General features: G+C 43.0%; 1 protein-coding gene across 1 annotated transcript; it reads right to left on the bottom strand.

Annotated features, from left to right (window-relative positions):
• Positions 1 to 4,799: 4,799 nt before the first annotated feature.
• LOC139169080 (endonuclease domain-containing 1 protein-like) lies at positions 4,800 to 14,383 on the bottom strand. Its single transcript, XM_070754885.1, has 2 exons — positions 13,990 to 14,383; positions 4,800 to 5,931 (listed from the first exon to the last, which is right to left on the bottom strand). Exons 1-2 carry the CDS (start codon positions 14,263 to 14,265, stop codon positions 5,329 to 5,331), a joined length of 879 nt encoding a protein of 292 aa, XP_070610986.1. The 5' UTR covers positions 14,266 to 14,383; the 3' UTR covers positions 4,800 to 5,328.
• Positions 14,384 to 15,483: the final 1,100 nt, after the last annotated feature.

Below are 15,483 nucleotides of genomic sequence, written 5' to 3'. Positions count from 1 at the left end.
TGGTCAAAGAAAAGAGGGGCAAAATAAAGAGGGAATCGCAGCTGCTCCGAGAGCGCATTATGCGGTGTCACCTGCACCTATTCATTTGCCTAATTTTGGTCAATTTAACAAACTTCGGGAGAAATTATTGTGGCATTGTTAGAGAGGGTAAAGCTTTCTGATCGAATTAACAGCATGTTTTGATCCGGTAAATGTCTTGAGAAAGAAAGAAACAATCGCGTTTAAAGGGGCTTGGAGCGAAACGCACCAAGTGGAGACGCCAAAGCGCAGCGCTCACAAAGGAAGCAAGTAAACTGCCACAGGGAACTTTTGTACACGCGCATTGCTGAAGTTTTTACACAAAAAGGCATTATTTCATACTTGAATAGTCTAATCCAACAATTGTCTATTTTCTGCAAACATATTTTCACAGCATTGTTATTTTTTTTCCGAGGGCCTCTGCTTTGGCAGCCGCGCCTCTTGCCTTCGAGAGCGCAAAGGGTTCTCATTCGGGGGGTGGGGTGGGGGCAACAGATTTGTTCGAGGGGGGGCATCCTGAGGGAAATAATGGACGCTTTGGAAAGATGTTTATATATTCTGAAAGACTAAAGCGACTCCAACGGGAATCTAGGGAAATTCGCAGAAGAAGAAGAAGGACCCCTTTTCCTCTCCAAAGCTTCCGTGCGCATTTCCAGATCTCTTTCATCTCGCGGTGGCACCTCCTTATTTCACTGCCCAGGGACACCCCGCACCTCCCAGCCACTTCATCTGATCTAGTGACTGCCTGAGTAACAAACGCGATCAAAAATACAACTCTGGGTTTGCCAGTTCATATCAAAATAACCCAGAGAAATTTGGAGAGGTATGCCAGAGCCTTAACATTTCCATCCACGGAGCCCCATTCCAGGGAAATACGATTCGCCGCGCTCCCGATTTCAAGTTCTTGCTTTCGTTGTCCTATTTTGCAGGTTCTCTTCTCTTTCTTTAAAACAGATTAATGTTCATCTCTTCTATTATTACTTTGAAAAGTGCCACATCACGTCCTTAAAGTTTACTGTTTTCTCTTTTCATTGCATTCATGGTAACATGCAAATCGGGGCTCTTCTCTCGTGATAAAATGCTAGCCAAAGAAACGTTCTTTCCCGGTGTTTTGTCTGCAACCTGTTTTGTCTGCAACCTGGTGGGTGACTAAACCAAATCCTTACAGAAAGTTTCCAGAAGCAACGTGCCCTGCTCCATCCAGCCCAGGGACGCTCCCGAGTGCTGCCCTGCTTGCCAGAGATATCCTTTCAGAAAGCTGTTAGGTTTCAGTATATTCAGTCCTGCACAATGGGATTAGAAACTAACCGTTATCATCCAAATTAACTAAACTTTGAATAGTAAACGTAGGGGCTTTATCCCCCCCCCTCCAGCCAGTGGAGAAGGAGTTGATCCGCTTACTGTCTGTGTTAACCGCCAGCTGCAGGCACCTGCGAGGCAATTCTTCTTCACCACTCAGTTTGTTTATTTGCTTCTTCCCCCCCCCCCTCCTGCCAGAGAATTGTGTCTGGTCCAGGACAAGCTTCCACGAGGTGCAGGTTCAGGCCGGCCCTGAAAGCTAGAAAGGACACGTGCAAAGTGGATATGACAGGGGCGATGGTGCCCGGGTGCTGGAAGCGTTATGGCATATTAAGGAGATATGTTTGCTGTTGCTTTTGATTTTTAACGTTATTTTTCTGCTTAGATTAACAATGAGGGCTCCAGACGTATATTATTAGCTGCTTTGGGAAGTGTGTGAACGTCTCCTGTTAAAGACAGGCAGAGGTAGGGTTTTTATTTTATTTTATTTTATTTATTTATTTATTTTATTATTTATTCATTTGTCCAATACACAAATACATAGGAAGAAAAATAGACATGTAGTAATATATATAAGGGTAAAAGTGAACTTAGAGGAGAGGATATATGAAAGAAAGAGAATATATATGATAAGTGAGAGAAAGGAAAGGCAATTGGACAGGGGACGAAAGGCACACCAGTGCACTTATGTACGCCCCTTTGTTTTTTAAAAAACTTTTAAACTCTCCTTTTTAAAGATTTGTCAGTGCAGGAGGTTGTTAACTGAATAGAGGGTGTTAATTTTGCCCTGTTCCCTCTCTTTTTTATTTATTTATTTTATTTATTTATTTATTTTGTCCAATACACAATGAGGGTTTTAGTGGGTATATGTATATATCTATATACACATAGTAAAATACACGATGAATGTTATAGAGGAGATACTCATAGTAAAATATACCTAAGAAATAATAGAAAAGAAGATATAGTAATAGAACATATCAGTGAAAGAATAGAAGAAGAGATATAGGAATAGAAGAAAGGTATAGGAGATTTAGGAGAGCAATAGGACAGGGGACGGAAGGCACTCTAGTGCACTCACCCTTTACTGACCTCTTAGGAATCTGGAGAGGTCAACCGTAGATAATCTAAGGGTTAGGGTTCACCTTCACCTTCCTAACCATGAGGAAGACTTTTAAAAATTGTTTTGTTAGTAACCTATCTGTTTTAAACTATTTTTAATTAAGAGAAATGCTTTACAGCAGGAGTCCCCAAACTTGGCAACTTAAAAGACTTGAGGACTTCAACTCCCAGAATTCTCCAGCCGGCTATGCCAAATTTAAAGATCTCTGCTTTAGAGCGATGGTGCATTTATTTATAAAAAGGGTAATGTTTAAAAAAGAAACAAAGAGGCTAAATGCAAAATTGTGCCCAGTCTTGTATAACAATAAATGAGTCTCCTCTGAATCATACTTTTTTATTTATTTATTTATTTATTTGTCCAATACACAATACACATGGAAGAGAATAGACATGAAGTAATATATATAAAGATAATATGTAAAAATAGAGGAGAAGATATATGAAAGGAATAAAATATATATGAGATATGAGATAAAGGAAAGATAATTGGACAGGGGACGAAAGGCACACCAGTGCACTTATGTACGCCCCTTACTGACCTCTTAGGAACATGGAGAGGTCAATCATGGATAGTCTAAGGGAGAAATGTTGGGGGTTAGGGGTTGACACTATTGAGTCCAGTAATGAGTTCCACACTTCGACAACTCGATTGTTAAAGTCATATTTTTTACAGTCAAGTTTGGAGCGGTTAATATTAAGTTTGAATCTGTTGCGTGCTCTTGTGTTGTTGTAGGATTGAGTTTGAGTCTGTTGACACCCATCCAGACCCCAACAGCCTCCAGGCACCAGCACATCACTTCCACTGCTTCGTTGACTGGACATGGGGTGGAGATGGATAACTGGGTATCATCGGCATATTGATGATACCTCACCCCATGCCCTTACATTCAGTGGTCAGGAGAAGATCTAAAAGTCCCAAGCCTGGTGTCAAAGATGAGTTTGTAAACTCTTCCGGAAGGCAAGGAGGGAGGGGGCAGTGCGAATCTCTGTGGGGAGCTGATTCCAGAGTGCCGGGGCTCCCACAGAGAAGGCTCTTCCCCTAGGTCCCGCCAACCGACATTGTTTGGTCGACGGGACCCTAAGGAGGCCAACTCTGTGGGACCTCACCGGTCGCTGGGATTCATGCGGCAGAAGGCGGTCTCGGATATACTGAAAGACACCCACAAGGATGCAGATCTTTGATAAGCAAGTTTTATTGGAGGAAATAAGAAAGCCATTGAGACAGAATTCTACCCGCCAACCATGCAATGATTGCTTGCAAGATACGTTTTTCAGCATTGCCATAACCTCAAACAAACAAAACAATTTTCATCATTTGAGGACTACTTGTATCAAATATAAGCACTGTATAACATAACATCAATTTTGATACCTATACGTTCAAGACCACAATGCCAAATGATGGGTCAGCTCCTGAGTGAGTTCCTTGACTCAGCTCATGCCCAGCAAACAGTTCCAAAACATGCAAATGAGAGTAGAAAAATAGGTACCATGTTGATGAGAATGTAACTATGCACTGTGCATCTCGGTGTATAGTGCTACTGGCCACATGATTAGAGGAAATATCTTTGGACAATGTTGGCTCCCACAGCTAAGAAATGGAGATGTGTACTGCCCCCTATAGATAGACATGACTGGACAGGGGCAGCCCAAATCTTTTTCAGTCAACCTGGGCAATCCAGGTTTAGGAAGTGGATTTTCTGCAATCAAAAGATGGATGGTAGCCATTTAACAGTATCGATTGCTAAATGTTTCCTGCAGCCAGAGTTTAAAAAACGGACAAACCTGGAGATTCTTGTTGAACCACACAAATATATCACCTGCTTTTATACTCCAGTGTAGTCTTCCTTTTAGTAACTGGTATGGAAAGTGGAGTTAAACTTGGAAAGGGAAATGTTTTAAGGCCCCAATTCTATGCAACCTTCCTTAGAATTAATCCACGTTAGATCCAGATGTTTCTAAATGAAGAACTGAAGAATTCAGGATTATTGGATTTAGATGATGATGATGATGATGATGATGATGATGATGATGATGATAATTATTATTATTATTATTATTATTATTATTATTATTATTATTAATTAGATTTGTATGCCGCCCTTCTCCGAAGACTCGGAGAGGAGTACATCATATCCATCTCTCTGTTTACTACAATTTGACTCAACCAACCAACCAGCCAGCCAACCAATCCAGGGCAAAATAAAGAAAAAAACCTGAAGCTATTAGCAATGTATCTTTCCTCTGTACCCCCAAACATATAACCTTGATTGACTGATTTATTGATTGATAATATTGTGAAAAATGGAGTGATCAAATTTCTAAATTGACATACTGAAAGACACCCACAAGGATGCAGATCTTTGATAAGCAAGTTTATTGGAGAAAGTAAGAAAGCCATTGAGACAGAATTCTAGCCATCAACCATGCAATGATTGCTTGCAAGATACGTTTTTCAGCATTGCCATAACCTCAAACAAACAAAACAATTTTCATCATTTGAGGACTACTTGTATCAAATATAAGCACTGTATAACATAAAATCAATTTTGATACCTATAAGTTCCCTCCCACAGAGTCCCATGGACTGCAAACCATTCCTTCCCACTGCATTATTTTTAAACAAATTATACATAGGTTGAAATCACATAAGCCCATTCATCTTCTCTAAACCGTGATAAATGAGATACTGTTTTGGCTGTGTCAGCATTTTGCCTTTCATCTGATTATTGAATTAATTGACTTTTTATGTTTGCTCCATAATATAATCAAACATTTAGCAAATGGGGGGAGGGGGGAGTCATAGATCAAACCAGGATTAAAATTAACTGCATTCTTTCCATATGTGGAATAACTAAGCTGCTAGGTTTGTACTTGGGTTTCATTTGTTCAGTTTTGAGGTACATTACAAGCATTATTGAAAAGATCAATGCTTTTCGTCTTCTTGTCCTTGTTCTTCTTGTTTTGGCTTTTGTCGTTGTTGTTGTTCTTAGAGTTGTTCTGGTTCTTGTTGTACAAAGTAGCAAGTTCATCTTGCAGCTGCTCCAAGGTAAGACGGTTTATCTCATCCCTATCATTTTTAGCAATGACTGCCCAGGATCGTCTACGCTTTTTATCAATCACACAACAACCTGCTGCCCAGATATGACTAGGTATATTAACTCTTCCATTGATTAATTTATCCCCGGGCACTGCACCCGCAATGATATACGTACGCTGGCATCCTACTGCGTTTATAGTTTCTTCATACGTGCGCCATTGCCCAGCATTGAGTGGGGGATACTGGGGCACGATGTTGGTTATGGTGAAGGTTGCATTTTTACTCTCCTGATCTGGTTGATGGCCATTTGGAACCAAGTGTCCCCTGTCATGCCGAATACTCTCTCGGTAATCTTGGTCAACCGCCTGGTTCTTTTCAAGAACTTTTTTGTTAATTGCACAGGTCTCTTCCAATTCCATGCTTTTCCGATTTTTAGCCACAGGCAGGGCAAGCTAGGAATAATAAAGGACAATCAGTATGTCTGATTTTCATTTCCACTACATTAAGTCAAAGTCCCTGAATCTGGGGAAAGTTCCATCTTTTTAAATATTTTTAAAATAATTTTCCACTTTTAAAAAGAAAACACAAAAGTAAATACAGAAGAAAATCAAAGGAAATTAAATTAGTAATGGTATATGCAGATATTAGCATTAAAGTCACTATATTTATACTATATTAATTATACACTGTCTCAAGTGTGTATAATTAGAACATGCATTTTTCCATTAACAAAATAATTTCATATATTGTATATGTCAATGATTTATCATTCAGGCTATATTACACACACACACACACACACACACACACACACACACACACACACAATGGTAAAGTCTCGATTTTATTTCTTACATACTTCAAAATATTTAAGAAAATAAAAATAATAAACAAACTAACTTTATTAAAACAACTATAAAGCAAAACCAAACTACCTATACCTTTCTTTATCTTAACGCATATTTTATCGTTTTTTATCTTACGATGGATATATGTTTATCCCAGGCATATTTAAATTCAGTGACTGTGGATTTACCAACCACGTCTGCTGGAAGTTTGTTCCAAGGATCTACTACTCTTTCAGTAAAATAATATTTTCTCATGTTGCTTTTGATCTTTCCCCCAACTAACTTCAGATTGTGTCCCCTTGTTCTTGTGACTATGCCTTTCCTTCCACAAGAACACATGTCATCTATCCATTGACTTTCATTACTGTGAGACTTAGTATTACTACACTGTAATGGTTATGTTCTATCGCTCTAAATCGGGTTTGTCATTTTAGTAAAGTGTATAATTAATTAATTATTTTATTTTATTCAATTTCTGTTTGCATTTACGAGTGACGAATTTAATGCTAATTTTATTTTATGTTACTTACCTGCTGTTCTATTCGGGTCCTATGTGACCCGAAACCAAGTTTGAGTCCCCGGTAAAACATTTTACCTGCATATCTGAAACTTGAAATTTCATGACTTTTCATCATTTCAGGGGTTCTCTCTATGATAATTTTTTTTGGGGGGTGGGGGGTTTCTTTCTTGCTGAAAAAAACCCCTCCCTAATGTTGTGGTTCCGTCTGAGGCCCCTCAGGGAACGGCTGATCTTCTGTCGGTTTCCAGCTCAGAGGGAGAGGATGAGGAACAGGAGGTGCAGGCAGACGAGGAGGAGGAATCCCAGGCTAAAGAAGAGGGAGGACAGCCAGAGTCCCCCCAGAGGGAGCTCTCCCCAGCAAGCAGCCTGGATTCCTTAGAGGAAAATGCACAAGCCATAATTGATCTGCGACAGAGAAGAGCTACACAGCGAAGGGACCAATTGGCTAAGTACTTTCAGCATTAAAGAGGCAACAGCTGGGTTTGGGTGTGGTGCTCTTTGGAAAGGCTTAAAGGCAGACCCACCCTTCCTGGCTTGTGGAGTTTTATCTTTGAGAGTCTTGGGACCTGGCTGTGAACTTTGGCGTCTTGGAATCCTGGTTTGTGCCTTTGACTACTGAAACCTTGGGGTGGGTGTGCCAGCAAGAAGCTTGCTGTATTGTCGGGACATCAGGACTCTGCTGTAAAGTATTATAGCCTGTCTGTTGGGAAGAACAGGTTTTCCTCTGTGTTTATTTTTTCCAGCTATAAAGTACTTTTGCTTTTACCAGAGTGTCTGGCTGTTTTTTCCAGTTGGTGTTGAGGTCTGGGGGAACCCAGACAGAACACCTAATAGTATGTTCCGGGTCTATTTGACCCGGACTGCAAATTAGTCATTTTAGGTACTTATATTTGGTCTTTTTGAAAGCTTTTTTCACCTGGAAACATGTTTGAACATTTCTGCACACAATGGAATGAAAATTGAACTGAAAAAATTAATCCTTATTGGTTTATTTTGCACATAAATGTGCCTCCCCCCCGTTTTTGTGAAAGTTTTTTTCAATTTATGGATAGTTTTGCTTGCAAAATGCAATCTATTTTACTGGAGTTGGTGTGGGAATGGTAGCTTGAACATTTCTGTATATAAGAAAAATATAAAGGAACTGAAAAAAATGATTCTTACTGGTTTTTTAACATCAGAAATAAGCCCCCCCCCCTTGGCTGCTTGCAGCCATTTTCACTTTTTATTTTTTTATGCTCCAAATCCGAAATATTCTTTAAAATCTTAGGCATCCATTTACTCAATTTAACAATGCTGATCATCAAAAAATATTTTTGGGGTGGTGGCTAATTGTTTTCTGGGCAAAAAAAATCATAACTTCGAATCTGTTTCTGTTCGTATATGACCGGACCAAAAATATTTTTTTTAGGTACTTGAATTTGATCTTTTTGAAAACTTTTTCAACTGGAAAACTAGTTTGAACATTTATGAACATAATGATATGAAAATTGAACTGGAAAAATTGAGACTTATATTTTTATTTTGATCAAAAAGCCCCTCCTCCCATCCTTTCTGAATTTCATGTCAATTTCTATTTTTTAAGGCTACAAATCCCTAAGGAATTTTCCCCCAAAAGGTTTGATATACTAAATTGAACATTTCTGAATATAAGAAAAATATAAATGAACTGAAAAAAATGGTTCTTATTGGTTTATTTTTGCCACAAAAGGGACACACACACCCGGCCTTGCTGTGTGCCATTATTGTCACTGTTTATACATATTTGTCTAGAAATATTTGGAATATCCTTTTGAAAATCAACCACATTGTAGCCAGATAACTAATTTTATGAAAGAAATCCATTTTACTAAAAAAAAGTACGTAAGTTTGAAATTAACAGCATAATTTTTATATAAATTGAAATAACTTTATATGCAAAATAAACCAATATGCATCAATTTTTCCACTTCAATTTTCATATCATTATGTTCATAAATGTTCAAGCTACAAATCCCACACCAACTTTAGCAAAATTGAATGTATTCTGCTAGCAAAACTATCCATAAAGTGAAGACTATGTCACAGAAAGGGGGGGCACATTTATGTGCAAAATAAACCAATAAGGATTAATTTTCTCAGTTCAATTTTCATTCCATTGTGTGCAGAAATGTTCAAACATGTTTCCAGGTGAAAAAAGCTTTCAAAAAGACCAAATATAAGTACCTAAAATGATCAATTTGCAGTCCGGGTCAAATAGACCCGGGAACATACTATTAGAGCCATGTATACCATCTTTCTCAGGCTGTATAGAATGTATATCAGGGAATGGGGTGTGGGAGACTCTACAAAGATAGGCTACATAGCCTCTTCCTCCAGGCATCCCAGCCAACAGGGAGGTTTCTGGGAATTCTGGAAATTGAGGCTCCTGACCATAGTTCCCTCTAAGCTGAGCAGTGAGCAATCGCTCACTTAAAAATCATCATCAACTCAGAGTTTTCCAAACCTGCCCAGAAGCTGAGAGGGAAAGAGTGAGAGGGAAGGAGAGAGAGAGGAAGAGAGGAAGAGAGAGAAACAGAAAAGAGAGGAAGGAAAAGAGAAAGAAAAAGAATGGGAGTAAGGAAGAGAGAAAGAAAATCAAAATCTAGTTTGAAACTAGCTCAACTATTTAAGTGGCATTTTGATATTGATAGAGTTGCCCTATTATGAGCTCACTGTTATAGACCCACAGTACAGGATTTTATTTTGAAATTCTCTGAGGCAAAACAGGGTGGGATTTTTATCCCTCTGTCTGTCTGTCTGTCTGTCTGTCTGTCTGTCTGTCTGTCTGTCTGTCTATTTATTTATTTATTTATTTATTTATTTATTATTTCTGTGCCACCCAGTCCCGAAGGGACTGCCGCTCAGACACTATACTTTTCTGCCCCCCCCAAAAAAAAAATTAGAGGGAACACTGCTCCTGACTGACCCTTTTTGAGGGCCCATTCTAAGCTTTCCTCTACTACAGAATATGGTTTAGGTTAGGTTTAGGTTTATTGGATTTATATGCCGCCCCTCTCCGCAAACTCGGGGCGGCTCACAACAATAATAAAAACAGCACAGTACATAATACCAAATCCAATGCCCACCCATCTAGTTACAATTTAAAATTAATAATCTCATAAAACAGTATATATATAAAAAACAGGCACACAGTCAATCAATCAACAAAACAACATGGGCAAGGGGGAGGTGTTTTAGTTCCCCCATGCCTGACGGCAAAGGTGGGTCTTAAGGAGTTTACGAAAGGCAGGGAGGGTGGGGGCAATCCTAATCTCAGGGGAGAGCTGGTTCCAGAGGGTCGGGGCCCCCACAGAGAAGGCTCTTCCCCTGGGTCCCGCCAGACGACATTGTTTAGTCGACGGGACCCGGAGAAGGCCAACTCTGTGGGACCTAACCGGTCGCTGGGATTCGTGCGGCAGGAGGCGGTCCCAAAGATATTCTGGTCCGGTGTCATGAAGGGCTTTATAGGTCATAACCAACACTTTGAATTGTGACCGGAAACTGATCGGCAACCAATGCAGACTGCGGAGTGTTGGAGTGATATGGGCATACTTGGAGAAGCCCATAATTGCTCTCGCAGCTGCATTCTGCACGATCTGAAGTTTCCGAACACTTTTCAAAGGTAGCCCCATGTAGAGAGCGTTACAGTAGTCGAGCCTCGAGGTGATGAGGGCATGAGTGACTGTGAGTAATGACTCCCGGTCCAAATAGGGCCGCAACTGGCGCACCAGGCGAACTTGGGCAAACGCCCCCCTCGCCACAGCTGAAAGGTGTTTTTCTAATGTGAGCTGTGGATTGAGGAGGATGCCCAAGTTGCGGACCCTCTCTGAGGGGGTCAATAATTTCCCCCCCCCCCAGGGTAATGGACGGACAGATAGAAATGTCCTTGGGAGGCAAAACCCACAGCCACTCCGTCTTGTCTGGGTTGAGTTTGAGTTTGTTGACACCCATCCAGGCCCCAACAGCCTCCAGGCACCGGCACATCACTTCCACTGCTTCGTTGACTGGACATGGGGTGGAGATGTACAACTGGGTATCATCGGCATATTGATGATACCTCACCCCATGCCCTTGGATGATCTCACCCAGCGGTTTCATGAAGATATTAAATAGCAGGGGGGAGAGGACCGACCCCTGAGGCACCCCACAAGGGAGAAATCTTGGGGTCGACCTCTGACCCCCCCACTAACACTGACTGCAACCGACCGGAGAGGTAGGAGGAGAACCACTGAAGAACAGTGCCTCCCACTCCCAACCCCTCCAGCCGGCGCAGAAGGATACCATGGTCGATGGTATCGAAAGCCGCTGAGAGGTCAAGGAGCACCAGGACAGAGGACAGGTCCCTGTCCCGGGCCCGCCAGAGATCATCCATCAACGCGACCAAAGCAGTTTCCGTGCTGTAGCCGGGCCTGAATCCAGACTGCTGAGGACCTAGATAATCGGCTTCATCCAAAGACCGCTGGAGTTGAAGTGCCACCACCTTCTCAACAACCTTCCCCATGAAGGGAAGGTTGGAGACTGGACGGTAGTTATTAAGCACGGCTGGGTCCAGGGAAGGCTTCTTGAGGAGGGGGCGCACAACCACCTCCTTATAAAGGGGCAGAAAGGACCCCCTCCCCAAGGAGGTGTTGACAATCTCCTGGACCCAGCTCCGTGTCACCCCTCGACTGGCCAAAACCAGTCAAGAGGGACACGGATCCAGTAAATAGGTGGCGGAACTCACAGCTCCAATGGCCTTGTCCACTTCATCAGGTGTCACTGATGAAGTCAAACTCCTCCCAGACAGATGGACAAAGACGTTTAGCCCCAGTCACCTCAACTGACTCATTGTCAGTCGACTCTGTTTCACAATTGGAGTCGAGGTCCGCTCAGATCCGAGCGATTTTATCAGCGAAAAACGTGTTAAAATCCTCGGCACTACTCTGCAAGGGCTCCCCAACTCCCCTCTGATTAAGAAGGGAGTGGGTTACCCTAAACAGAGCGGCCGGGCGGCATTCCACTGATGCAATCAAGGCGGCATGATACGCGCATCTTGCCGCCTTGAGCGCCACTTTGTAAGTCTTAATATGAGCTCTTACAAGTGTTCGATCGGATTCGGACTTACTCTTCCTCCATCGCTTCTCCAGACGTCTCTTCTGGCGCTTCAACACCCGGAGCTCCTCGTTGAACCATGGAGCTCTATGGGGTCTAGTGCCACGGAGAGGTCGCAACGGCGCAATCCTGTCAAGAGCCTCCCCTGCAGCCTTGTTCCAGGCCTCAGCAAGAGACTCTGCCGAACTGTGGACAAGTGTATCTGGAATAACCCCAAGCGCCATCTGGAAGCCTTCTGGATCCATCAGGCGTCTGGGGCGGAACCTCCTAATTGGTTCCGCCTCCCTGCGGGGAAGGATTGGAGCCAGGAAGTTAAGCTGCAGTAGGAAATGATCTGACCACAACAAAGGCAACACTTCTAAGCCCCTTAATCTCAGATCATTACTCAGTTGCTCAGAGAGAAATATCATATCGGGTGCATGCCCACCCTCGTGAGTCAGACCCTGAACTACTTGAGTCAGGTCCATGGCTGTCATGGTGGCCATGAACTCCTGTGCCAGTCCAGAGGAACCGCCGAGCGACGGCAGATTGAAGTCCCCTAGGACGATAAGTCCGGGGAACTCCACCGCCAACCCGGCCACCTCCTCGAGCAGCACAGGCAGGGCTGTTGACATGCAGCTGGGAGGCAGGTACGTGAGTAACAAGCCCACCTGAACCCCTAAGTCCAACTTCACCAGAAGGGACTCGCAACCCGCAACCTCTGGAGCAATGAGCCTACGCAGGCAAAGACTCTCCCTGGCTATAATAGCCACTCCTCCTCCCCTTCCCTGGGGTCAAGGTTGGTGCCATACCCGAAACCCAGCTGGACAGATTTCCGAGAGAGGAACTCCTCCCTCCGGGCCCAGCCAGGTTTCGGTCACACAAGCCAGGTCGGCCTCCTCATCCAGGATCAAATCCCTGATGAGGAGAGCTTTATTTACCACCGACCTGGCATTGAGCAGCAGCAACTTGAGCCCAGGGCCAGAATTACACTCATCACCAGTATCTTGGGTTGAGCTCAAGGAGCTGGAAGAAGGGATCGCTACTAAGCAGCGATCTCTCCTTCCCCTGGAACGGCTTGAAATGGTTTCCAGGTGATCTCTGAACTTGGTTCTTTGGGGAAAGAAATCAGATAGAAGTAGGACCTAGCCAAGGTGGACAGTGAGGTCAACAGAATTCTTACAGTCTCGCTCCTGGTGAACCCTGGAATTAATTTTAGTTTTAAAACTCTTTTAAATTCACTGTCTTGACTTATTTCCTAACCACTGGTTGTTCCTTTAAGGTGGCCTCCATTTGATGATTGTTCAGCTAGAGCAGTGATTTTCAACCTTTTTTTTAGCTGCGGCACATTTTTTACATTTACAAAATCCTGGGGCACACCACCAACCAAAATGACACAAAATGACATTCTACGACAATACATATTATACATATTATCTCCCCCTTTTGTGTGTGTGTGTGTGTGTGTGCATGTATACACACTCTTGAACCATTTCCAAAAACAGGTGAGGGCTGGGTTTTTCCCCTCTCTTATTCTTTCCAAAAACTGGTGAGGGCTTGGGATTTTCCTCTCTTATTCTTTGGGTGCTTTTTATCATATGCTTTAAATCAAGAGTCACTTCTCTCTCTCTTTTGTTTCTCTCTCTTTCCTCTCATTCTCTGTCTCAATCATTTTCTCATTTACAGTATTTTATTCTCCCCCTTTTCTCTCATTTCTCTCTCTCTCTCCCTTCCTCTCCTCACTCACTCACTCTCTCTCTCTCTTGCTTTCTTTCTCTCTCTTTCTCTCTCTTTCTCTCTTTTTCTCTCACACACTCTTTCTTTCTCTCTCTTTCTCTCTCTCTTGCTCTCTCTCCTTCAGTATCTCTCTATCTTTCTTTCTCTCTCTCTTGCTTTCTTTCTCTCTCTCTCTCTCTTGCTTTCTTTCTCTCTCTCTCTTGCTTTCTTTCTCTTTCTCTCTCCCCTCTTGCGGCACACCTGACCATGTTCCGCGGCACACTAATGTGCCGTGGCACACTGGTTGAAAAACACTGAGCTAGAGGAACTCCTCTTACCTGCGGTTCGATCATCCACTCGTCAAATCTGTCACCTTCACCCTGTTGATATATATAAGCTGAGTACAGAGGGATGCGCCGAGTTTTGTCATACATTGTGGCAAAGCGATACTTGTTCTCATACAGCTGGCAGATTCTGACCGGATCCACGGGCTTCAATTCCGGTGCTTTTCCATCCAAGAAGAACTGACGGCATTTTCTGAAACTATCAACCACCTCCCCCGTTGCAGGCAGGAGGAAAGAGGCAGCCAAAGGGAGGATCCATAACAGCCACATGGCCTTGTGTTTGGTTGATTCCCCCAATGGGATATTTCTGCCAAAAAAAGGAGGGTAGAATAATGATAAAAGTGGATTTAGCAAGAATGGCCTTGAGGATGGGTATGGCCAAGGGCACCTGAAGTTCAGCTGGTCCTCCTGGTCATTTAGAGGCCAATCCAGGGGTGGGTTCTTCCCGGTTTGGACGAGATCGCCCGAATTTAAGGAACCCATTGGTGAAAAGCAGGAATGTGAGAAGGAAAGGTAGGGGGAGGAAAGGAAAGGAAGGGGCAGGGCGGGAAAAGACAGGAAAGCGGAGAAAAGGAAAGAAAAGGAAAGAAAAGGAAAGGAAGGGAAAGGAAGGGAACAAAAGGAAGGGGCAAGGCAGGAAAAGAAAGGAAAGGAAAAGGAAAGGAAGGGGAGGGGAGGAAAGGAAAGGAAAGAGCCGGGGTGGCGCAGCAGGTAGAGTGCTGTACTGCAGGCCACTGAAGCTACTGTACATCTGTAGGTCAATGGTTCAAATCTCCCCACCGGTCAAGGTTGACTCAGCCTTCCATCCTTCCCAGGTGGGTCAAATGAGGACCCGGATTGTGGGGGCAATAGGCTGGCTCTGTTAGAAAGTGCTATTGCTAACATGTTGTAAGCCACCCTGAGTCTAAAGAGAAGGGCAGCATAAAAATTGAATAAATAAATAAATAATAAATAAAGAAAGGAAAGGAAAGGAAAGGAAGGGAATGAAAGGAAGGGGCAGGGCAGGAAAAGAAAGGAAAGGAAAGGAAAGGAAAGGAAAGGAAAGGAAAGGAAAGGAAAGGAAAGGAAAAAATAGTATCCTCAGATAGAATACTATCCTATGTCTTTCTAAACCAGGAATGGGCAACTCTTTGGATTTGGTTCCAAACTGTGAATGTCATCCTCTGTAGTGAGAAACTGATAAGAATACCAATAGCATTTAGACTTACCATATTTTTCAGAGTATAAGACACACCTTTTTACCTACCCCTCAAAAGAGGCTGAAAACGTGGTTGCATCTTATACACTCAATGTTGCCCCACCCAGCCGCCACCACTCTTTGGTCTCTGCCTGCCTGCAATTTACCTCTTAGCAGCAAGCAGCAGCAGAGCCTGAAGCCCAAGCCACTGATTCTATCTGTCTCCTGACACTCAGCTGATTGACTGAAGTTGCCAACAAGCCCACCTGCTAAAATGAAAGTGAAACTAAAGCTGCACAGGGGCAAATTGC

The sequence above is a fragment of the Erythrolamprus reginae genome, chromosome 6 (genome assembly GCF_031021105.1).
Source record: "Erythrolamprus reginae isolate rEryReg1 chromosome 6, rEryReg1.hap1, whole genome shotgun sequence".
Classification (NCBI taxonomy): domain Eukaryota; kingdom Metazoa; phylum Chordata; class Lepidosauria; order Squamata; family Dipsadidae; genus Erythrolamprus; species Erythrolamprus reginae.
The sequence above is the reverse complement of the archived record's forward strand: the minus strand, read 5'-3'. Positions and strand labels throughout refer to the sequence as shown.